Source organism: Empidonax traillii, unplaced genomic scaffold (genome assembly GCF_003031625.1).
Source record: "Empidonax traillii isolate 1590-97213 ecotype Southwest subspecies unplaced genomic scaffold, ASM303162v1 scaffold89:size1181294, whole genome shotgun sequence".
Classification (NCBI taxonomy): Eukaryota; Metazoa; Chordata; class Aves; order Passeriformes; family Tyrannidae; genus Empidonax; species Empidonax traillii.
In genome coordinates this window covers 1,019,043-1,043,334 of record NW_020955282.1, presented here as the reverse complement: position 1 = coordinate 1,043,334, position 24,292 = coordinate 1,019,043, and the positions used below count along the sequence as shown (strand labels likewise).

The following is a 24,292-nucleotide window of genomic DNA, read 5'->3' as shown; positions in this document are numbered from 1 at the left end:
TCTGCTACAGAAGTACCTATAGCAGGTTAAAACCATCCACCTTTGCTTTTTCATTTACATTTTACTTCCAAGCAGCTTGGTGACTGACTATTTTACATAAAGTAGTATTCAAAGAATAAAAAGGAGGACATTTTTTCATTTTTACAGGGCTGAAATTTGGCACATAACCTCTAAGAGGAGAGATTTTAAAATTGCACTGAATTCAATCTATGCATACAGTTACAAATAACTTCGGCAAGAAATCTGCAAGTAAATGTGAAGTAGTGTATGGTCATAGCATGCCACGCTATGTAAGTGGGTATTTGCAGATACTGATGTTTTGTCTGTGAAAATTAACTCTATAAAATATAACCCAGATAAAAAATCACATTAATTTGAGAGTAAATGGAATTTTGGAAGCATTTTATGGCTTCTACTAATAACATTAGGGAAAGGAAATACAAACACAGATTGTATTTTCTTTTGATAATAATTTTCTGAAAAGCTTTTGTCTCATCTATTTTACTCGAATGAAGAATTTAAATACAACCTAAATATGCAAACTGTAAAATGGGTAAGAGTTATTTTTAATTAGACTCTATAACTACAGAATATTCAGCCATAATAATGGAGTTTTTTAGCTGACGTAAATGGAGTCTTCCTGTAAGAATTTTGCTGCTAACATTTTGCATCGATGTAGTAACTATGAATGCATATATTAAAAATGCAAGTGGAGTCATACACTATCTATTCTCAGTTGTTTATAAAGTCAGTACAATCATATTGTAACAGTATAATATACATAAAACTACGCATACACTGAAAATGCATTTTAGTAATTTTACTTCTATACAGGCAGCGATATTCTTCCTGCCAGTAATTACTTTTAAAAATAAAGGAAGATATTTTTAAAAGGAAAAATTCATAAGGCTTCTGTTTAATCCACTATGTCTCCTCAGCTTAAGACTCAAAGTCAAAATGTAAACTTCTTCAGCCACCTCAAATTTTTGGGATTGTTAACCTGAGAGTTGAACTTCAGTTACATTCCCTTTGGAGAAAATACATCCTTAAGATAAAAAGAGGAAGGCTAAAGCCCAGCTTCAATTCTTTAAATCTATCTAACAGACTCAATGCACAAAGAGCTTATGCATTATTCCTGTTCACAGAAGTGCAGTTCCCTGCCACTGATTTGAAAAACTAAGAACTGTAATTTGCTTTTAAGCTTACAGTCTATCCTAAACTGCCTTGTTCATGCTGCTACATTATAGAAAATACACCCTGTGAGAAGGTTTTGGTCTTGTCACAAGATCTTCATTTCCTTTGAATCCCCTAGGACTTTATTAGAAAATCATTACTATTTTTAATTTCATTAGCCACTTACATTCCTTTGAGATAAATTGTTTTTCTATTACCTTTCACAAGATCAACATAAAATTCAGGTGGGGAGAGACATGAGGAAGTCTCTAGTGCAATTTTCTGTTCTAAGCATCTACATGATCAGACTGGGTTGCTCCGGGCTTTACCCAGTCAGTGTTGAAAACCTCCAAGGGTGGTTGTCTTCTTCTGGATAAGCTAGTCCACTGTTTGTCTATCCACATAGTGAAAAAGTTTCTACAGACAAGCAGTGGAAGCAGGGTGTTTAGAGAGATTATGCAATTTCCACCCTTAGAGGTTCTCAATATATGCTTGTTGCCTCTATCTTTCTGCCAGGTTCCTTTGTGAAAACCCCAGATGAAGCTTCTTGATAATCTCCTCACGGGTCCTGGAAAGCAGCTACGAGAAATTACTACCTTTGCCAAATGTGAGCAGCATACCATAAAGATCAAAAAAAGCCTTATTTGATAGCTGAATTTAGATGTCATACCTTCTTATTTGTGGGATCCTGACTTGTATAATTTAAAATTAATTACTAACAATATAAAATATAGATGGAATGGCAGTTAGATGGAATAGCAGTTGTTACTTTATTAACGTGATAAAGTACTTAAACATAAAAAAATGACATATTATGACAGTTTCAATAGCAACAGGCTCATGTAACACATTTGAAATAGCTGTTGAGCTATTTCTCAATATTTACTGTTCAGCAACAGTAAGTTTACAATAGTTTACCCAGATTCATTTTACTGACACAGTAATATTACACAACTGTTTCCTTTCTTTAGACTTTCTTGTCTAATTCTTTTCTTGGCAAAGTCTTGAACAATGCGGTAATTAATGGTTGTTTGCTACAATCCCTTTAGAGTCCTTAGAGGAGGGTCCTGATCTAGTAACCTACAGGATCATCTACCTAGAGATCTTCTAAACAAAACAAAAAAGAAAGACAAAAGGTTTTGCAGGGGAAATTTGCCTGCTGCCCACTACTACAGAAGCAACTTTTTATGTGAATTTAACTAGACAAAAATGTTTGGAATCTTTCCTACACTTTTAAATAGGATAAAGCACATCTTTTGATCAACCTAGCATTGTCTAGAACTGGCTTTTGGCATTGTTTTCTGTTTGTTCCTTTGATGTTATCTGAATAATGAGTCAAGGAAAAATGCTAGCACTAAACCATCACGAGCTCTCTAATAGTTAATTTACACTATTTCCTCTTATTCAGGTTTATTCTAGTCATATCTTATTTAGCTATGCCAACATGGATTAGATTTAATAGCTGAATAGATTGAACAAGAGTACTCGTTCAAAGTAGTCACAAAGTCTCTATCTGTTGATTTACAGGACACTTTCACTAAAGTATTTTGCACCAACTTCAGTCTAATCAACAGTTGCAGACATTGTATATAAGAAGACTAGAGGACGCAGATCACAAAACTGTACGCAGCAGGAAGATGGGTGACTATAAGTTTCAACAATAAAAAAATCTCAGACTTAATTCTTATCACTTCACTCTAGGAATTTTGCACAAAGGGCACTTCTAGTTGTTAGAAGAGCAAGATTCACATGCTCACGAAAAAGCAAACTGTCAAACACATTATTTACAAGACAGTGTATATACAGTAGCAGAGTATAGGAAAGAAAAACTCTCCCAATATGAAAAATAGCATAAGAATACTTAAACTATTTCAGTTCTTCTTTGCTGTTTAATATTCTTTTTTCCCCTAACATTATATTTTTGTACTAGAGATGGCTACTAAATATTAAAATATCAGACACCATGCCCCAGCACAACTTCCTGAAATGAAGTACAGAGGTAACATTGATTCCTTGTTTATAGAGCATTTTTATCATACTTTCCAGATTTACTGCAACTCCCTGGAAGCGCTGGGTTTTTTTCCAGTTGCTAACCAGCTGTGTCACCTAGACCTTTAATTACTGCACTCAGAACACAAAAAAAACCCTATAACTTTTCATTTTGACATAAATTCTGTTCTAAAACAGATGAGGTTTTATCAAATTGTTTCAGTGAACTCATTTCATCATGCAATAAAATTTAACTTGCGACAAATTTGACTTACTTCCACTTTTCTCTACTACGTTGTCATCTGCAATTTTTTAAAGTGGAATCAAAATTATTAATTAAATTTTTGTATAACATTTAGATGGAAGCAGATCATTGCAGGATATGCTACCACTCATTAACATTTTTCAATTGATAACTTTTTGAAATCTATCATCAGTTTAATTAATTAATGGAATAAAACCTATTAATATGGACAAAATTAACCTACTGTGCACTCATTCCCCTCACCTGTATTTTGATGCAGGCATGACATGAACTATATTTTTAAAAGAATCCACACTCTGGAATTCTCAACTCATAATTAGATGCCAGGGTCTAACGCTTGAATTAAAAATGGCCATCATTATAAACAATAACAAAAAAAAAGGTCTTTTTAGAAAACTCCTTAAAATATAAAATAAAAACCAGCAGTGGTTTTATATTGTGTATAGTGTTAAAACCTTATATATCATACTATGTTTTACATGTCCTGTAATTATAAAAAAGGGTTAATATAATAAAGATTATATTACTCAAAAATATTGTCATGAATATAAGGAAGAAAAATGTTAGTAGTATTTTTTATGCAGTAGATCCTGATTTAGTTCTGTTCTGCCTAGGGTATATATAAGCTAGCTCATTTGAAAAACCTATTACATTTATTTAAATTCAATAAAACTTATCCAAGCTCCAGCAATTATTTAAATACTGAAGATACCAGGATAAACTTATTAACAATCAGCTTTAATGAAAATAAAATGCAAATCCTGAGGATGAAATTTGTGGTGGTTGAGTTAAAATGTTTCTGATATTTATAAGATGAAATCTATTAAACACTTTAAAATGTCATTACTGTTATAATTTATTCCATGTTTTTTGTGAAGTTTTGCTTCATTCTAGAAGACAAAGGTGAACAGAGGGGTACAAGTACATAATGAATAATAACATACAACATAACAAGAAAAAACACTGGTCAGCATGACAGGCAGATGTGGACAAATTCCATCCTAACCACTGCCCAATTAGAAAGTGGATGGATAGTTGAGTAACATTATCCATGTTACTGGAATCTCATGAAGATCAGCAAGATCAAGTGAATAGTCCAGCAGTTGGATCAGTGTAATCCCAAGCACAAATACAGCCTGGGTGGACAATGGATTGAGACTAACCCTGGTAAGAAGGAGTTGGGGGTATTGGTAGACAAAAAGTTTTGACTTGACCCAGTAAGGTGCGATTACAGCCAACACATAAGGCCAGCTGCACCCTGGGCTGCATTAAAACAACTGAGTGAGGTGATCCTCCTCCTCTAATCCAGTCTTGTGAGACACCAAGGGAAGTACTGCATCCAGCTCTAGGTTCCCTAGCACAAAAAAGATATGTGTTGAAAAGCGTCCAGAGGAGAGATACTGAGCTGATCATAGTGCTAAAGCACCTCTTCTGTGGAGACAGGATGAGATAGTTGGGGCTGTTCAGTCTAAAGAAAGGAAGGCCTTGGGGGCACCTTAAAACATCCTTCCAGTACCTAAAGAGGGCTCACAAGAAGACTGGAGAGGTACTTTTTACAAAGGTATGCAGTGATACGACAAGGAGGAACAGTCAAAAGATGGTAGGTTTAGATTAGATATTAGGAAGAAATTCTTTACTATAAGGGTGTTGAGGCACTGGAACAGGCTGCCCAGAGAAGCTGAGGACCTCCCTTCCCTGGTGGTATTCAAGGCCAGGTTGGATGGGGCTCTGAGTAACCTGATCTAGTGGAAGGTTTCCTGCCGTTGGCAGGGGTATTGGAACTATACTATGGGTCTTGGAACTACGGGTCTTTAAAGTCCCTTCCAACCAAAATCATTCACAATTAAGTAATCTTAATTAGTTAGGATTAAGTTAAGAATCTTTACTGAGTTACTACATTAGTGATCCTTTATGTCTGCTCAGTACTTGATGATACTCATATGGATTAATAGCTCCAGGTCTGAACTGGTGCAAGAGAAACAGAGACATGCTGGAATAAATACAGCAAAGGATTATGGAGATGATTAAGAAGTTTGAGTACCTGCCAGCTGAGGACACATTTGAGAGAGCTGGGACTGTTTAGCTTGAAGAAGAGAATGCTCAGGGAGATCTGATGAATGGATACAAATAACTGAAGGGGAAGAAGAAGTAAAGAAGATGGAGCCAGAAACTTCTCAGTAGTACCTAGTGAAAGAAGAGCTAACAGGCACAAAGCAAAATGCACAAAATTCCATTTAAGGATAAAAGCACTCCCACTTTTTATTTTAGGAGTAGTCAAACACTGGAGAGTCTCTATCCCTAAGGAAACTCAAAAGTTGACCGAACATGGCCCTGAGCAACATGCTATAGCTGACCATGTTTTGATCAGGGATTTGGACTAGGAGATATCTAGGGTCAGTTGAATTCAACCTCAGTGATTCTTTGATTCTGTGGTTTACATAATTTCTCTTTCCAATTCTTTAAACTCATCTCTGTAACAAAACTGCAGTTTTATTTATATTCTGGATGTAGATAAAGTTTGCAACCAGTCTGCATGTAGTCTCCTGTTTTTACTACAACATTCCCCTGTCAAGGTACAATTAATAGATAAAAAAGATAATATTCTTTTTACAATTACAAAGACAACCAGAAATTGCTCAAATATCTAAGCTGCTACTCCTCTTTCAGCAAAAGCCTATCACCTTTATGCAGGTCTCTAATAGCAACTGGATTACTCCAGAGAAGAGCAACAACACTGTACTTCTGGTTTTTCCTAACTGAACTGTCTTTTCTTTGTTATTACACTGTACCAATAATGTAAATGTAGATTCTGCACTAGTCTTGCTGTTACATTTTGGAATTATGAAATCTACATTATTTCAATAGATCTTTTGAAGGCCAGAAGAATGCTGCATGTGGTATCTGAAACACCTCAATTACTTTTCTATTTAGAAAAAAATAAAAAAGTTTAAATACTAATAAAGAAAATCAATTACCATAAATTTAAAGAATTACTTTTGATACATTTTTGATAAGACACTTATTCTAGAGTAAATGTAGCATTCTTTACAATATTATTTCACATATTAAAAAAAATAACCAGCAAAATACAAGTGGCATTCTAGTAACAACCTATTTTCCATTCTATAAATTAATGTTTTTCTTCCAGTAACAGATTACTGAATACACTTCTGAAGCAGAGGAAGTAGTAAAAAATCTTCCTTCTAGTTTAATACTTTTCTTTGAACTTGACTTTATAATCTTAAAAGAAAACTTTTAACCATTTATTTTGCATTACATGGGTTTTTTATTTAAAACATGGCCTCAGTATGGCATTTATTTATCCAGCATCCTGACTTAAAAATCTCTAACAGATATGTATACTGTTCCACAGTTTCTACTGGCACTTTATGAGTACCACGTCCCACAGGTTCACATAAAATTTACATACATTCTTTATAAGCCCCTATATACAGTTGGTATTCAAATGTATGTGCATATGTAAATATAGATATTTTTTACGCTAACATACGTTATCAGGAAAAGAAGTTACTCATCTTTGGAAGTTACCACACATTACTGCTAATTGTGCCTCAGAGGTCAAAAAATTACAGATAAAACTGACTGTGCAGATCAATTTCAAAGTGTTGTGACAAAGCAATATGATTTTCTTCCTAACACACACAGACAATCGGTTTCATTTAATGTATTTTGGACTTAAGTAAGGCTGCACTTGCTGTGACTTTTTTCAACACTGACTATTTGACTTTTGTATAATTTCCTTAAATAACAGAATGATCTTAGACGTCTAAGAACAGCAGATCATACTTAATACTGTTCGGTTTCCTAAACACTATGAGTGACGTCTTATTTTGGGCATCATTCCCAGAGACACATCTCCTGCCAGCGCATCCTGAAACTGTTTTACCAAAACGGTGCTTCAATGAAAATTGACCTACTCAAGGTTTCCACAGTCCCTCCTTCCTACGTTCCATGAAAAGTTCACTTTGAGATATGTTGAAATTCTTTGGAGATGAGTAAAAGACAATTGCAGCATAGAGCTTTTCAACTTAATTTTATTTTGGACTGTTGCAGTGATCAAGTACTGCACACTGAAATACAGTTATTGTAGAAATGTATTGAATGAATAGATTCATGATAAGCTCAAAAAATAACTTGCTGAAGATTTTACATTTAAAACAAAATTGTAAATCACCTCCTTGGAGGAAAAACACATATTTGAAAAAAGAAGTTGTTTCATCAATTTTCTCTAGGTAGCTTAATTTCTACTAAATGCGACCAACCCCAACGATCAAATTTTTCTAAACCAGGACAGACAGAATAAAAATGCAGACAGACACATAATTTTACCTAATAAAAGGAATAAGTCCCAATGGAAATGAACTCTGCTATTAGAGAATTCTAATTTTCACATGTATTTCACTTCAACAGACATATCATAGAAACAATAATCCCCCTGTTATTTTCTACCATTCTTCACTATCATTATAACAACAAAAGTGAAAGATCAGATAAAGGTATGAGGATATGAAAAATGTAATACTTGTAAGAATACAGCCCCAGCCCTGGATCCAATCAGTTCCTAATCATTACTATAAACATAGATGATGCTTCAGCAAAAGAGCTATCATTTGGATTCTAATTTTAAAAACTTCATGGCACTGCCTTGATGGGCAGTGCAGTGAAAATTAATTCCAATTAATTCCAATTATTCCCTACACAGCTTTTCTCTGTAACTGAAACCTAATGATTTCATATAACCAAGTGCATTCACGAGGCATGTCTATAATACTCTAACTGTAAAAAAATCATTTTTTAGAAAAAAAATTTTACTTTGTTAAGCAAACAAGAAAGTAATATTCACTTACTCTTAGTGTTAAGAAATTTCAACCAAACTGCCCCCTGAGTACAAATCTCTGGAAAAAATTCCACACATCTCAGAGCACATAAAAGACCCAGTTGTCAAAATCTCCTTCCACTTCTGGTGTCAAATAACTGAGAATGTACTTTAAATTTTTCATCCATTTTCTTTGGGAAACATAGGATATGTTCAGCTCAAAAGATCACAATTTAACATTTATAAGCCTTAAGAAAAAGTGTATACTTTGTTACTCTCTGTTCCTTGCTGTAATATTAGAAATATTACTAGGCCTTGTTTTATAAAATGTAGACTGTCTCAAGTTCCTTGCTTTTTGGAAAACAAACTGTTGACTTTCAACTGCAGTTTTTATTGAAAAATACATCTCCAGTCTGTCCCGTACTTGAAATCAGTAACAATTTCATAGGAAATCCCTATTGGCACATATATGCTCCTAGCTGAACTAGGCATATGTTTTGCATACTTGGCCTAAACTTCTGACTTAGGCAGAACTTCTTCGGCATATTAGATTACTGATTTTATTTTCATAATTTCCCTGGTGTTTTTCATGGTTTATGCATTTCTATCTGAAGTTTATATTCTGCCTAACATTGCTGAGTAAGGATCTGTTTGCACATTTTTCCATGGAATATCATACACAGCCTTTATTAGAGAGTGACAAAGTAACTATGAAAACTATCATCTTCTGACTATAGATATCAATGTTTGCCTGTTAGTTTGAAACAGTAGTAAAACTCTATCTACTAATGACATTCTTTGGTCATGTAGAAGACCATCTCTATATATTTCACTTTAAAGAAAACAAACAAATAAAAAGGAACAGAAGATGTATAGTATGGTATATCTGAGTGAATTAAATTGATAAATTCAGACATGAAAGATATTTGAAGAGAGGTTCTGTGAACATATACAGTTTGCTCTAAGTGAAAAACAGAATATCAAGCAACAAAAGAGACATGCTTAGCTGCTTGTCAGGGACACATTGCTGCTTATTCATCTTGGCATAAATTACATTGGGAAAAAAAGGTCAGAGCACATGAAACTGTGGATTAATGCATTAGCAATTAAACCAAAAAGCACAAAAAGCACAAGTGGTATTTTCTGGCATATTACAAATTATCATAATAAATCCTCTAGACCCCACGACAGATTTCACACAGAAATGAAATGCTACTTTAATGAGGAAAAGGAAACATGCAAACAATTATTGGTAGATAATACAAGCATTTAAGATAATAAACATATACATGAAAGGTATGTTACAGGCACTTAGTTAAAGAATCATGGATGTTATATCATGACACAGAATAACTGTAAGGAGCTAGAATGCTATTTTGAAATATTAAATAATGCAAATTGGTATCTTTTTTTAAAGAGAGGGTTGTGCTGGAAAACTGCCGGTATAGCTTAACAAATTTAACTGATAATGATTACTGGAAATTCAGAGAAGGGAGCTTCAGCATAGAACACCAATGCTGAGTTTGTAAGGTAAATAAATGAATATCAAGAAATAAAAATTATCTCAGAACAGATGGCCTTCAAATGGCTACACAGAGAAATCAGGAAAGACATAAATTAAAAACAAAAATAAAAAAGCTGAAAATACAAATAGATAAGAAAACTGAAATAGAACAACAAGATTTTATTTTATCTTATATACAGAGAACACAGAAAAAAGTGAATTGTGTTTGGTTTTGTTGTTGTTGTTGTTGTTGTTGTTTTTAAAGAGGGCAAATAAAAATAAAATAAAATGCCAAGATACTGGAAAAACATTAAAAGCAAGGTCAGCAGAAATTAGTAGTCGTTCAGCTTACCATCTATCTATATTCACCAGAGTTGATGGTTCAAGTAACTACAGCAGACTTGCCAAATCACTATGTTTTTTATGGAATATTACCCTCAAAACATCATCCTTCCAAAGTATCAGAGTTCAAATTTATTACATGTAGAATACATCTAGCATGATTGAAATTTTCACCAAAAGACACCTTAGATTCAGTTGTGGATGCTAACTTAGACCTAAGGTTTGGAAAAAAATTAACTAAATCTCACATATTTTGTCAAAAATGTTGCCTAAATTTTGTACTTACAAGAAGCTCAGACACCTCTGTAAGTACTATACTTAATTACTATTTATTAAATAATAAGTTCCACTTTTGTTATGTACAAGTGCTCAATGTATCCAATGTAAACTCATAGAAGAAAAGGAGAAATTATTATATAGAGTGTGAAAGCTTTTTAGCTGAACAAGGCATTTTCTAATGAAATCTATGAGAAAAGAAGACTTGGAAACTCCAAAATCAAGATAGATTTATGTATTCTGAAGGTGAAAACCATTTGAGGATAAGTAAAATGTTACAGCTTCTGCTGAGCTGAGTATTTATATTGCTCTCCCTGATATCCATTCAAAATAAAACCCAACAAGTGATTTGTGACTACTCAGCGTATGTTATTATATCTTTTATACTGAGCTGAGATTTCTTCAGTGTATTAAAGATGTAACATTAAAAAACTTCCCTGTAATATAATTTATTTGGTCATGTTTTACTTAAAATGTCACAGTTTTCAAAATGAGTTTCCTTAAGCCTTACTTTAAACCCTTCTTCTGAAGGAGTCCTTAACACTTTCAACGCTCATTTCAAAAATGTAGATGTGAAGTGTTAAGAACTAACATCAGTGGATGCCAAAGAGATCTACTCAGGCTCTCAGAAAATGGAAAAGTATTGTGACCTGGGCCTAGTGATGAAATCAAGGTTCTCAGAAAAGCAACTGTCCAGAAGCCAGTACAGAACCACTCCACCTGCACAGGTTTAAAACAGTGAAATTAACATACACCATCAACCATCTGCCCAGAAAAAACATACAAAGGTCTTGCATAGGATAAGCATGTGCTTGTTATACACACACTGGTAACTGGTGAGCCTACCTTACCTCTTAAGATGTGTGGTATGCCTGCCTCAGTATCAGGGTCCCCAAACATGAGGCTGGGTCATTGCAAGTGCATTGCTTAAGGAAAAATCTGTTATAATTCTACAGTTTCTGTCCCTCCCATCAGTCAGTACTGGAACAAGGCACAAGTGTAGGTTTGAGTCCCACAGAAACAGAGGTGTACTAGCAGGTCTGAGTCCTGCCACAACTCCTGGTGTATTAGTGGGCTCAAATCCCATTAGAACTATAAACATTATCTACACTTACATGATGACTACATGCTGTTAATCGACAGCTTAGGGGCCTTTCCTGACAAGCAGCTTTCCAGCCGCTGTGCTCCACGTTTGTAGCATTGCATTAGGTTGTTATGATACAGGTGCAGATCCCATCACTTGGCCTTGCTGAACCTCATACAGTTGGCCGTGGCCCATCAATCCAGACTGTCCAGATCCCTCTGCAGAGCCTTCCTATGCTCCTGTTTAATTTTGTGCCATCTGCAAACCGACTGAGGGTGCACTTGATCCCCTCATCCAGATCATTGATAGAGATTTTAAAAAGGACTGGCCGCAACTGAGACATGGGGAAAGCCATCCAGTACGTAAAGAACGAGTTTCTTCAGGAGAATCCTTTGAGAAATGGCATCAAAGGCCTTACCAAAGTCTAGGTGCATAACGTCCACAGCTTTTCCCTCATCCATTAAAAAGACCACCTGGTCACAGAAGGAACAGGACCTGCCTTTCACAAACCCATGATGGTTGAGCCTCATGCCCCTGTTTGTCATACACTTGCCCTGTGATGGCACTCAGGTTGATCTGGTCCATGACTTGACAGAGAAATAATCATTTCTAGATTTAAACTGATAAATTTGTAGCCGTTAAGGTGACTGGAATAAATATTTTTAAAGATCAATACAGGAGAATGTTTTAAACTTATTGCCTAAATAGTTTGAAACAGCTCTTGTATATACTAAGTAAGATCTAAGAACATGAACTAGTTCACTATGTTTCTGCCAGTACCAGTTTAACTTATCAGTGGTGGACTCAAATATTATTGTATAAAAATACATTCTCTAGATAATCTTTCTTTTTCTTTTTTTTTTTTAATCTCCACTGGTCTCATATTCACAACCTCTTTCTGTAAGTATGAAGGAAAGTGGTCTAAACAATGTGATGAAATAACATTTGAAATGGAGGGAAAAGTATGGAAGAAAGTTAAGTTCCCTTACTCATATCTTTCACTGGCTCAAAAAGGAAGCAACTAAAAATCTATATAGGCACTTATTAGAAGGTTTTTTCAGGTCTATACAATAATACAAAGAGCTAGACTATAGCTGCTTGAGAACATAAGGATCTTAATTTAGAATAAAATTTTTAAAAACCAAAAATCAAACCAAAAAAACAGGTTCTTGGAGGAAGATGTCTCCAGATGCATTTAAACCGATTATACAAACATCTGAAATTATTCCTTTATTAAAAGAACAAAGGGCTAATACTGTTTTTATAAATGTAAGCTTTTGGTATATAAGCATTTATTAGAAAGATATCAATTTTAAAAAATTCAAAAGATACTGAAGTCAAAAACAATGCTATGTCTAAAGTTAACTCAAGTTAACTCAAATTAAGTACAACTCAAATTGTACAACTGTGTAAAATTCCTCCGAGGTGAAAATCCTACTCTTCTGAGATAAAAAGTTCCAATTTAATCCTCACATGTAATAAAAGAGCAATCATGATCTAAAAATTGGACCTTTTCTGTGATTATTCATGAATCATAAAAGATCTGAAAGCCTTAAAGACTATTTGTAGTGCATAAGCTTTGTGCTGAAGAAGAATCATTCAAAGAGCCAAAAAAAGGTTATTTTTAATATTGTATATATAATAACAAATTACTTTCCAGTTATAGCTCTGTCAAAGTATAAAATAGTAATTTTATTCCTCCTTTAGAACCCAACCATAAGAATGTTTTTAAATAATTTTGGATGTGCAAATTGGAATGCTGAACAGAAAAAAAGGTAACATTTTATATTTTCATTCTACCTTTACCTGCTATCTGTATTGGAACATAATTTACGTGCTCGAACTATATATCTCATGCAATATAAAACAGTGTCATGACAATTTTTAGACTACAAAACAACCTGAAATATTTGGAATTTATAATTCAGTTCAAAACAAATTCAATAAATCTCTCCTTTCAGAAAGTTCTTGAACCAAAGACAGAAAGTCAGCATAACGAATACTTTTTTAAGAAGAATGCATCCATAAAAGATGGAAATACCTGGAACTTAGCTCCCCCTCCCTCAAATATAAAACACTCATATCCTGAATTAACCCGAGAAGTGAGTAAAATACTGAAAGTAAAATAATGACAAAGAAATCAGACAGCTTAACTGGAGAAACTCAATTTAAAATTTATTCAACAAGAAATCTCATCTACATTTGCTGTCCTAGTGAATATTTCTCTTTCATTGCATCTAGAGATTTCTGTCGTTTCAGACAATAATTCATTATCAATCAGTCATCAAAGGGAAGGAATTAATTAACTAATTTTTCATTTTCTGTAGTTATCATTTATTCAAAAGGAAACTACTTATTGTTTGGAGACCAGTATCAGAATGCATATGTGAACTCTGAGTAAAACAGTCAAAGAAAGAGGAAATGTGAGTAAACTATGGGAAAGGAGACTGAAAACAAATAAAACCTGATGTAAACACTTCAGCCTCTGTTCACACTATAAAATTTTGAGCCTGAGACGGACATAATATGCTGAGCTCAGCTCAGATATCATCTTTTTTTCACTTAGACTTTTGAGCTCAAGTACTTGCATTTAAACAGTTTATTGAATTTTAGATTTTATTTTCTATTTTTCATTTTTATATAAATTTTACATCTTCCTTTCTACATAAATAATATACCAAAATTATCCATTTTATTTATTCTTGGATTATAAATGTGAACACATTACTCTTGCAAACACATATACTACGGTATAGTAACCTTTCTGTCTGAACTGATGAACATATAAATTATAAAAAACAGATAAAAAGAAAGTAATGTCTTAAACATTTTTAAATAGATGTATGGCCACTTTAAGAACTGTCTTTATTCTGTAGTCTATTTCTTTTAATTAGAAGCTCAAATTGAAAAACACAGACAAAATCATTTTACCTCTTAAAAATATAGTAACTGAGTTTATTAAATCACTTTATAACACAGAAAACCTTTTTTTACACTTTAAAAATATTCTCTAAGGGAAAAGAAAGACTGAAAAGCTAAGCTAATGGGCAATGTAATGTACAAACCATACGGAAACAAGAAATGGTAACTGTCTATCTGGATTTCTTCACGAAATTCTCATGCATCAATTCTGAGGTCTGAAGTGCCGCTTGCTAGTAAAATGTACCAATGACATGCATGCAAATAAAGGTCCAGGTTATGAAGTTGTATTACACCTTCCATGATGTGCTAATATAGTTTCTAAACTTTTTTGACTTCTAAATAAAAATTATTTCAAAAGGCAAAATAAATTCTAATCTACATTTAGTTATATATTATCTATGGAAATAAAGAACACATATTTCATTCTGTGTTATCAAGAAGAAAGGATGTGAAAAGCTACAGTCCCAAACACTTTACTGTTACAACTCCTTCAAATGTATTTTACTTTAAGATTATCTTAGTGAAAAGCTTAGGAGGCCATACTAGTTCTTCTAAAAATTATTTAAGGCTGAATAATAAAAGACATATAAGAATGTGATTTATTTTTGCTTCTGAATATATACTTTCACAAAATCCACCTCAATCATGGAAAATTAGTTCCAGATGATGGTATTACCTAGCAACCATCAAGTCTAATAGTTAAACAGGCATATGCATTTATTCACGGATAAAAATGTGCATATGTAGAGATGCACAGAGAGTGTAGTTAAATATGTTTGTTTTCTATGTATGTGTACTAGGTATAACACATACACACATTTAAAGATAATATAACTGTAATACTCCCACGCAGTCTTCTTAAAAGTGTGAAGCCAGGCACAATCATCTGTTACAACACCAATACCAGATTATCATTTACTAGAAAAGCATGAAGAACAACCGTCCTAGTAAATGTGAATATTTTGATTAGCACATGTTCTGCCCATCTGCTAAAATCTTAAAGCAAATTGAAACAAGATCAGTGAATATTTTTTTCAAGCTATTCATGCAGTTTCTGCCATCATTAAGAGGTTCTACTTGAATTAACTATTAAGTAGTCTTTTCTTTTTCCTATTTTAAATCACAGTGATGTGCAGAATATGTTTCATCTCAGTCTTTGACCACATGTCTATAGAGAAAATGCTATCAAACAATTCACCCAAATAAATACAGAAAGGGACAATATATAATTTTTAAATTGACTAAAATATTTCTAAGAGATTGAATTCAACTGGCATGATTAACCAAGAAAGCATGCTTTAAAAGACCTAAAGTAATATCTCCCTTACTCATTTACAGGTAATTGTAATGGTATCTGTCTGGACATTGCTTTGCTTCTTCAGTATATGTGGATATTGTTGTTTTATTGCTTGTACTGTATTGTTAAAATTTAAAGGAAGATTAATATCAAATAATGTCTGTGTTTACAGAATCACAGAATAAACAAGGTTGGAAAAGACCTCTGAGATCATCAAGTCCAACCCATGATCCACTACCACTGTGTCAACTGGACCACAGCACTAAGTGCCACATCCAGTCTCTTAAATACCTTCAGGGCTGGTGACTCCACCACCTCCCCAGGTAGCCCATCTAATGTCTGATTATTCTCTCTGTAAAGAATTTTTTTTAATGTCTAACCTAAACCTCCTCTGACACAGCTGAAGACTGTATCCTCTTGTCCTACTGCTGGTTGCCCTGGAGAAGAGACTGACCCTCACCTTGCTCCAACCTCCCCTCAGGTAGTTCTAGAGAGCAATCCACCTCTCCTCTAAGCTTAACAGCCCCAGCTCTCTCAGTCACTCCATAGGACTTGTGCTTCAGCCCCTTCACCAGCCTCGTTGCCCTTCTCTGGACACTCTCCAGCACCTCAATATCCCTCCTGAACTGAAGGGCCCAGAACTGGGCACAGTACTCAAGGTGTAGCCTAACGGGGTCAAAATCACTTCCCTGGTCCTGCTACCCACACTGTTCCTGATACAGGCCAGGATGCCATTGGCCTTCTTGGCTTCCTGGAGACACTGCTCACTCATGTTCAGCTTCCTACTGATTAGAACACCCAGGCCCCTTTCTGCCTGGCCGCTCTCCAGCCACTCTGTCCCCAGCCTGTAGCACTGCATGGGGTTATTATGGCCAAAGTGCAGGACCATGCACTTGGTCTCATTAAACATCATACCATTGCATTCAGTCCATTTATTCAGCCTGTCCAGGTCCCTTTGTAGAGTCCTCCTACCCTCCAGCAGATTGACACTCCCCCCTAACTTGGCATCATCTGCAAATTTGCTGATGGTGGATTCAATCCCCTCATCCAGATCATCAATAAAGATATTAAACAGAACTGGTCCCAACAGTGTCCCTGGGGAACACTACATACACAGAAATTTCTCTCAGATAAAATCTCAGACCCACTACCAGAAGACGAGACCTGACTTCTACTGATTATTGAAGACATATGTTTTGTTACAAAAACCCCTATGTTATTCTCATAAATAAATTCCGAGTATTATTTATTCCATATTTTGTCTTAGGCATATGCCACAGAAGACCTAAACCAGTTTGGCCAAAACACACGCTTCTATACACAAAACACACATGGTTCATTTAACAAACAAATTCCACACTGAAGAAATAATGGACATGAACTCATTTGCTTTACTTCTTTAAATATCTGCATTTTGAAAACAGTAGTATTCAAATGGCGTTTTCATAAAAGTTTTACAATTTGTAGAGACAGATTTGAAATCTAAATGGATAGTGGAAAGCTTCTAAAAGTTAACTTACATGATCAATTAGTTCACGAACCATTCCATTCCACTGTCCGCTGGCATCTTCTTGGGCTCCATATTTTCCATCCTCCACCAGTCTAATCTCATAGGAAAATCCAAGGATAGTAGACAGCTCCCTGAGGAGGTCAATGCAGTAACCTTCAAATCGATCATTTCCATACAAGGGCTTGTCAGACTTCTTGAACATAACATATGGCTCTTCCTGTAAGTATTAAAAAGGCAGAATGGATAATGAGTGCCCTCACACCTTTCTTCTTGTTTTAGCCTTACGTGGTACACAGTCATGTGCACAGATATGTATAGAGTCATGATACCACTCCCTGTACAAAGATCTAATATGAAAAGTAGAATCCTTTAGCTTTGTTTATGTCTGTATAAAGTCTTCATATATCTTAAAAGTTAATTTAGTCAGAAGATTCTCTTTCCCATATTTATTCGAAAAAATTACAGTCTAAACACTGTAGACATACCTTCAAGGAGTTCATATAAGAACTAAATTCAAATGTGTTCCTTAAGAAATTGCATCATACATCGATGTCAAATGTATTGTTTGAATGGACAACATAGACTGTTAAAATGCAGAAACAATGTACTTTGGCAAATGAAAAAAATTAATTAAAACTGAAAATATCAAATATTTAAAGTATTAGATTTTATACTTTTCTTTATACAAGTATTTTAACTTTTTTCATTTTTTTGTTAAGAAAAATATCAAAAATCCACAGGGGGAGGAAAAAATTAATGAAAGCACCTATTGCTTTATTGTCTCGAGTTATACGTTGTTATTTACAAGACTGCAGCAAAACCCCAAAAAAGTTAACTCAAAAAGTTAATTCTATGATACATATTCCAGGAAAACTGAATTTAATTTCTTCAAATATTTGTCTTCTTACATTTAAAGTACAACATGACCTTTTTTTGCAGTAAATGGGTAAACAAAAAGCAAACAAATAAAAATGAATGACAGAACAATCATAACTATGGGAAGAAATTTAACATTTAGTAAAATGTACGATTTTTACATCTGTTTCTCAGTGTTAGATAGCATTTCTCAAATACAAAGATGAGGGAAAAAATACGAAAAACAAGTGGTAATTTTCTATTACAATATGACATTAATATTCAAATGTGTTCTGAATATATTTGCTCCCCTCTGCCTCTTACACCTTTGGTTTTTTTAATAAAATAAAGCATTGAATCCAGACTTTGATGAGTCTGATTTTTATATACTTCTATTATTAGGACTACAGCCATATCTATAAAAAGTACATCACTGATCTTCATACAAATAACTAGGAAGGAACATAAAATTAATTGTCTGGAGAAAGTACTAGGATGATTTGACAGAAATTTTTCAAACAACAGATAAGCAAACAACTCCAGGTGAGCTCTATTAAGTGTAGTACTGAAGAGCAAAGACCTAGCAGAAAACATGAAAGGTGAAAGCCATTTAAATGACAAGGATCATTGAATAATTCTTCAGAAGCAGAGATGGTGTCAGAGCAAAAACTATGTATGAAAATAGTTGTTAATAAACTCAGACAATTGATATGAAACATCTCAAAGAAAGCAACTATAGGGAAAACAGTTTCTATAGGTGAAATGAGAATTTCTTATAAAAAGCATGCTACTGGCCAAGCAGAGGTTATGTTGAGACAAAACACATTTTCTTCACATTGACTAGTCTGTTTTGGATTTGTGCTAAGAGCAGTGTTATAATACAGGGATACTTCCATTACTTCTGAGCAGTGCTTACACAGCTTCAAAGCCTGTTTTGTAGGTATGATGAAATCCCAACGTAGCTTGGAATGCTCACACGCACAGATTGTAGACCTTTGCTATTGGAGTTGCTCAGATATCTACACTCTACACATCCTTCAATCTATGGAATCTTGACAAGATTCTTGAAAACATTTTTGTTTCTACCTTTCATTACAAGCAAACCTGAATTATATGAGGCAGAATTTAGGTATGTGAGATATCAGAGAGGAAATGTAATTGTCAATTCATGCTTTTGAGCCTCCTTTACTTAATAAGCACAGCAGGATCTTCTTCACTGAGCAATCCAGCTCATTGATACATTCTTGACTATTTTTCTGTAAGATCATTGCAGTAATCCTCAGACATTTTATCTTTTATGCTGATGCTTTTTATATTTTGTTAAAAAAACAAAACAAAACAAAACGAAAACCTTTCAACCCTTTTTGGAATTCTTAGCTCTAACTCCATACTCTTCTATTATTCCTTACTCTGACGAGTTTGGATAAGGGCTACAATAGTATCTGTGCTACTATTTAATAATTATAATGTTTTGTTATGGATAAAAAGCTTTTGTTAAGAAGTCGTCTGATCAGTAAGTTATTAATACTTTTGCAATCCTACATTGTCATTTCTTACTGCCATCTGCTGCTTTTCTGTATAGTCTTCTACTGTCCAAAACATTTGTTTTTTCTCTTCAGACCTTTTGTTGAAAAGCAGTTTCCTACTTCAGCTGCATCCCAGGAATATGTACTAAGTGCCCATTCCATTAAAGTGAAACAGATATAAGTAGATGCTTATTTCAAGCAAAAACTCTTGACTCAATAAATCACAAAAAATGTGTAAGCATTAAACTGTTGCAACACTTCAGATTGTACTAACCTATTTTTCAGTTGAACTGAATCATACTGTCTTCATGATACATGAAAAATGTAAAAGACATTATTAGGTCTTACCATAATAGAAAGCAAAACATTATTTTCTTATGAGGTGTCTTAAATTTTCAAAATACTGTGGGGAAAAACAAACAAAAAATTCAAGCCTAATAGAGCCAAAAAATACAGGAAGTATTTTCCTAGACTGATGTCCCTTGGTATTCATAAGTACAAACCCAGAAGTGGAGTTATAAACTGATGTTTGCCACTATGCAAAAGTATATTTTTATTACAAAGATTTTAGTAATAAAATGGAATTGAAGCACTAGAGAATTAAGAGAAGGTTTTTGGTATGATGATGTAAATGATGTAAATCCAGCAAAAGTAATTCTCAGTCATTATTCAGAGATACAAATCAATGGTCATCTGACACTCTGCTTGCATCCAGCCAGGAGAAAAATAGATGTATTGACCTTTTTTTATCAAGTGAAACTTTAACTTGTGCTGATTCCACTGTATATATTCATATACTACGACTGCCTTCAAACCTCACTGGTTTTTCTGATAAGCATTGCATATGTTTGAAATACAAAAAAGTATTGTGGCTAAGCATTTCTGTGAGTACCTTTCAAGTTTGAAGAACACAGACATTACACTTGATCTCAGGATAAGAGGAATTTTCAACTTATGAGCAACATAATTTATAAAGCAGGCAAATTTACTTTTTTTGGTGGAAAAACTCCTGAAACACATTAGTTTGCTTTAAATGTCTGCTAGTCTTTAGCAAATCAGTCAGTTTACAGTGTGCACTGGTGGCTGAAGACAGAGGAGTGTAATACAGGCAGGAGTGAAAACCAGTTCTGGAAGAAGAAAGTGCAGGGTCTAGATGTTGAAATGGGTATGAGAAGTGTGAGTGTGGCATTTAGGCACTGACTGATCATGACAGAAAAAAAGATATAAAAAGGTAATAAGAAAAATACTAAAACTGGAAAGCAAGGAATTTTATACTCCTTTAGTCTCGTAAGAAAAAATACTATTATGTGTGATTAAACTAAAAATAGAAAAATATCAAATTTACAGTTTTTTGCTAGCTAAAAGAGATTCATCTATTTTGTGACAGTATAAAAAATTAAAATAGATTTATGAGGGAGAAATAAATGTTCAGGGCTATAACAACATCAAGAACAAAATATTATTGAATTATTAATACACAAAATTTAGGTATTGCTTGAATCATCCCAAAATGACGCAATAGTAATTATGAGTAAATGCCTGTATCAGGTATTTTTCTTCAAAGTATACCATAAAAATCAAAACAAAAAAATTCTAAATCTGCAGTCCTGTGTACAAAGGATGAGTGACCCTTTCTTATAAAGACAAAAAGTAAATTTACTCTTTTAATTTTAACCTTTTTTTTTAATAGATATGATTTTAAAATTTGACTATTGAAAATTCATGCTTTAAGTATTAAAAAAAAAAAAAAAAGAGAGAGAGATTATGCACTACCCATTTGAAAATAAATAATAAATAAATACAGTATGGTAATATATATATTATTTGAACTAAATAAAATTGTTTTAAAATCTAATATAATTATTCCTTATAATTTATTCCTAATTCAAAGCAATTTTTTCAGCAAAGTACAATAAAAAAGAAACTTTTCCAATGTGAAGTAACAGAAAACTACTAAATTTGAGAACATCACACACCTTTCATGACTTTCAATATTTCTCAAAGAACTTTTCAGAGCTTTAATGTAAGCAGGTACAGAAAATGTAGAATATTCAGAACGTAGACTTATAAAGAAATTGCAAACGAAATTGTAAATTTTCAATGCAGATGGCTTTAAAATAAAATAAAGTAACAGTATGAAAAAGAATGTAATATACAAAGCTATAATTACAAGGTATATAAATAACATATCTATTACTAATTTTTAATTGTTCTACCCCCTTAAAAACTGACTATCAATCCCTCAGACATGTCCAGTCATTACTTAGGGATGCTATGAGACCAGAAGTTTGAAAATAGATGTGCTTCTGCACAAAACCTACATGTAAGTAGATTTCTGAAAAAATTATCAAATCCAGAGAATCCCTACCCCTTTTCAGAACAAAGCCACTGAATTGCTCATAAACCAAGGAATAATCTTTCATATAGTTACCTACAAAATGTGTTATGCAGAATTCAAGAAAAAAGAAGAAAAAAGAGCATGTCGTTCTGTCCTTACTTGCAGTAGATGAATTTATGAATCACAATTTATTTTTTATTATTTTGCCCATCAATATATTTTCATGTCCAGTAGACTCAATCACCCCTGAAAATGCAGGGTATACTTACTTGCAGCTGACTAATATATAGAAGGAAAAATATAGGGTTCCAAATTTCAGAAACAGAATTAAAAATAAAAGAAAGACTGCGATCTTTAAATGAAAAATGTGTGTTAAAACAAACTACAGAGAAAAATGATACAGACTCCACAGCTCTCAGTATCCTATAGACTACTGTAGGAAATTCTTAAAGTGAAAAAAATGGCATAGAAATATCACATGAACAGCTTAAAGAAGAAAATTGCCTTTTTTTTTCTTGTTTTGGTTTGGGGTTTTTTTTTTGGGGGGAGGGGGTGGTTAAGTAATATTTTCCAGGCTAAAAAGGAGAGCAAAGGAAAGGGATGATGAAGAAAATACGTTTCTAGGAGCTTTCGCATTTTATTGTTCCCTTGCATTGCTACAAAATGAATATTCAGTAAGATGCTTTCTGTCCAACAGAAATGTATTTGTTAAGCGCAAAAGGATAGAGCTACAAAATTAAGCTAGTATATGTGCTTTCTGCACCAGAAATGTTTTTGGTCCCTTTTTCTATTCTGAATACAGCTCTTACAGTATGTAGCACCTATTCTGAGTACCATTCTTCATAGCTGAAAAGAGTTGTTGCAATTGCCAAAACTTTTACTGAACAATAACTGCAGTTTTAAAGGCAGCTACAAATGAGCAACCTGTAACACCAATTTAAAGCCCTCATATTTCTTTTTTTTTCTGCTGTTATTTAGATTCATGTGAAGAGGATAGATACTTTAAAAGGACTACTAACCAAAAGTTAATACTTATCCTTGATTACAGAACGCTGCTCTCTTAAATTTGAGCAATCTACTTTTATGAGCTTTACCAGGCCAAACTCAGCACTCAGCACTGCTCTTTACATTTGTGCAGTTCACCTTCTCCTGAGCTAATTATTTCAAACAAAACCATGCAAGCTGAAGTATCAGTATACAAAAGAAATATGATACATAGAGTGTATTAACTCAAACCTCTTCAACAGACATTAAAACACAAACAAACTCAAAACACTCTAAATTTGTGAGTGTTTCTTATGTAATCTTGCAGGGATTGATCCTTGTCCCAGTATTGTAATCACTGATCCGGAATCAAGTATACAATGATTGCTACTGAAGTGTGCAGAAGATTCAAAGGCTGGTTGATTACTGAGTAATGAAGGGAACAGGTCACTGGCAGAGACAGGGCAGTATTCTGGAAAGCAGTAATTCTAGGAGCAAGTAGGATAAATGTGAAGCACTTGTATATCGGTGAACTAGGAAAACTCCTAGGCAGGTTATCTGGATTCAATGTAACAGCAGTATGTGTAATTAATAGTATAGGAGAAAATTGTGGTAAAACTGCATTGGTCTTAGCAGAACAAGAATTTATGTTTGAGAGCAAGTCAGTCATGTTTCAATTTATATATTTTTTCAATTAGTGGAAAAAATGAAACAAAGTATTCCAGATTTTCTAAAATTTCTATAATTTGTAAACAGACCTTATAAGCAATGAAAAAGCTACGATGAAATTACTAGTTTATCTGACATTAAAGGTTAAAAACTCACTGACATTTGTATCTATGTACTTATAAAAAGTTCATTCTAGATTGAAATGTCAAAGTATATGTTGGTAAATAAAACCTTCTAAACAAAGAATATAACTATTGGGAAGTGAATTCTTTTTATATCTGCAAATTCGCAATAATGGTGTCAGCAGACAAACACAGCAGACACACTTCTGAAGAGTTTTTCATTTCTATTGAAATTAAAACTACCATTTCAAAATTATTGTGTGGATATTAGTAATACTTATTTTCACATAAAAAATGTATGTAATTATAAGTCAAAAATACTTCATTCACCACTGCAAATTTTCAAACAATGGAAATGAAAAAGAAGTTACTTAAAACGTTTCTTCTGGTCTAGTTCAAATGATAGCTCAATTAAATTTCTGTCTGATTAAAAATTTCAACTCAATAATCAAACAATAACACTTAAATAAATGTTAAATACTTTTTACTTTCCTTTGAGAATATCATAGTGTTGGAACAGTAAACAAAAGCAATAAATTTTGCTGGGTAGCATTGTAAAGCTAACAATTTTTTAAACAAATACCTTTTGTCCTCTCATA

At 33.5% G+C, this 24,292-nt stretch overlaps 1 protein-coding gene across 5 annotated transcripts in view; it reads right to left on the bottom strand.

Annotated features, from left to right (window-relative positions):
- Positions 1–24,292, bottom strand: part of GRIK2 (glutamate ionotropic receptor kainate type subunit 2) — a 356,823-nt gene that overhangs the window by 122,471 nt on the left and 210,060 nt on the right. For all 5 annotated transcript variants that reach the window (XM_027881458.1, XM_027881457.1, XM_027881460.1 and 2 more), the window contains one exon: positions 17,210–17,416. In XM_027881458.1, coding sequence (XP_027737259.1) covers positions 17,210–17,416 — 207 coding nt within the window. The remainder of the gene's footprint in view (positions 1–17,209; positions 17,417–24,292) is intronic.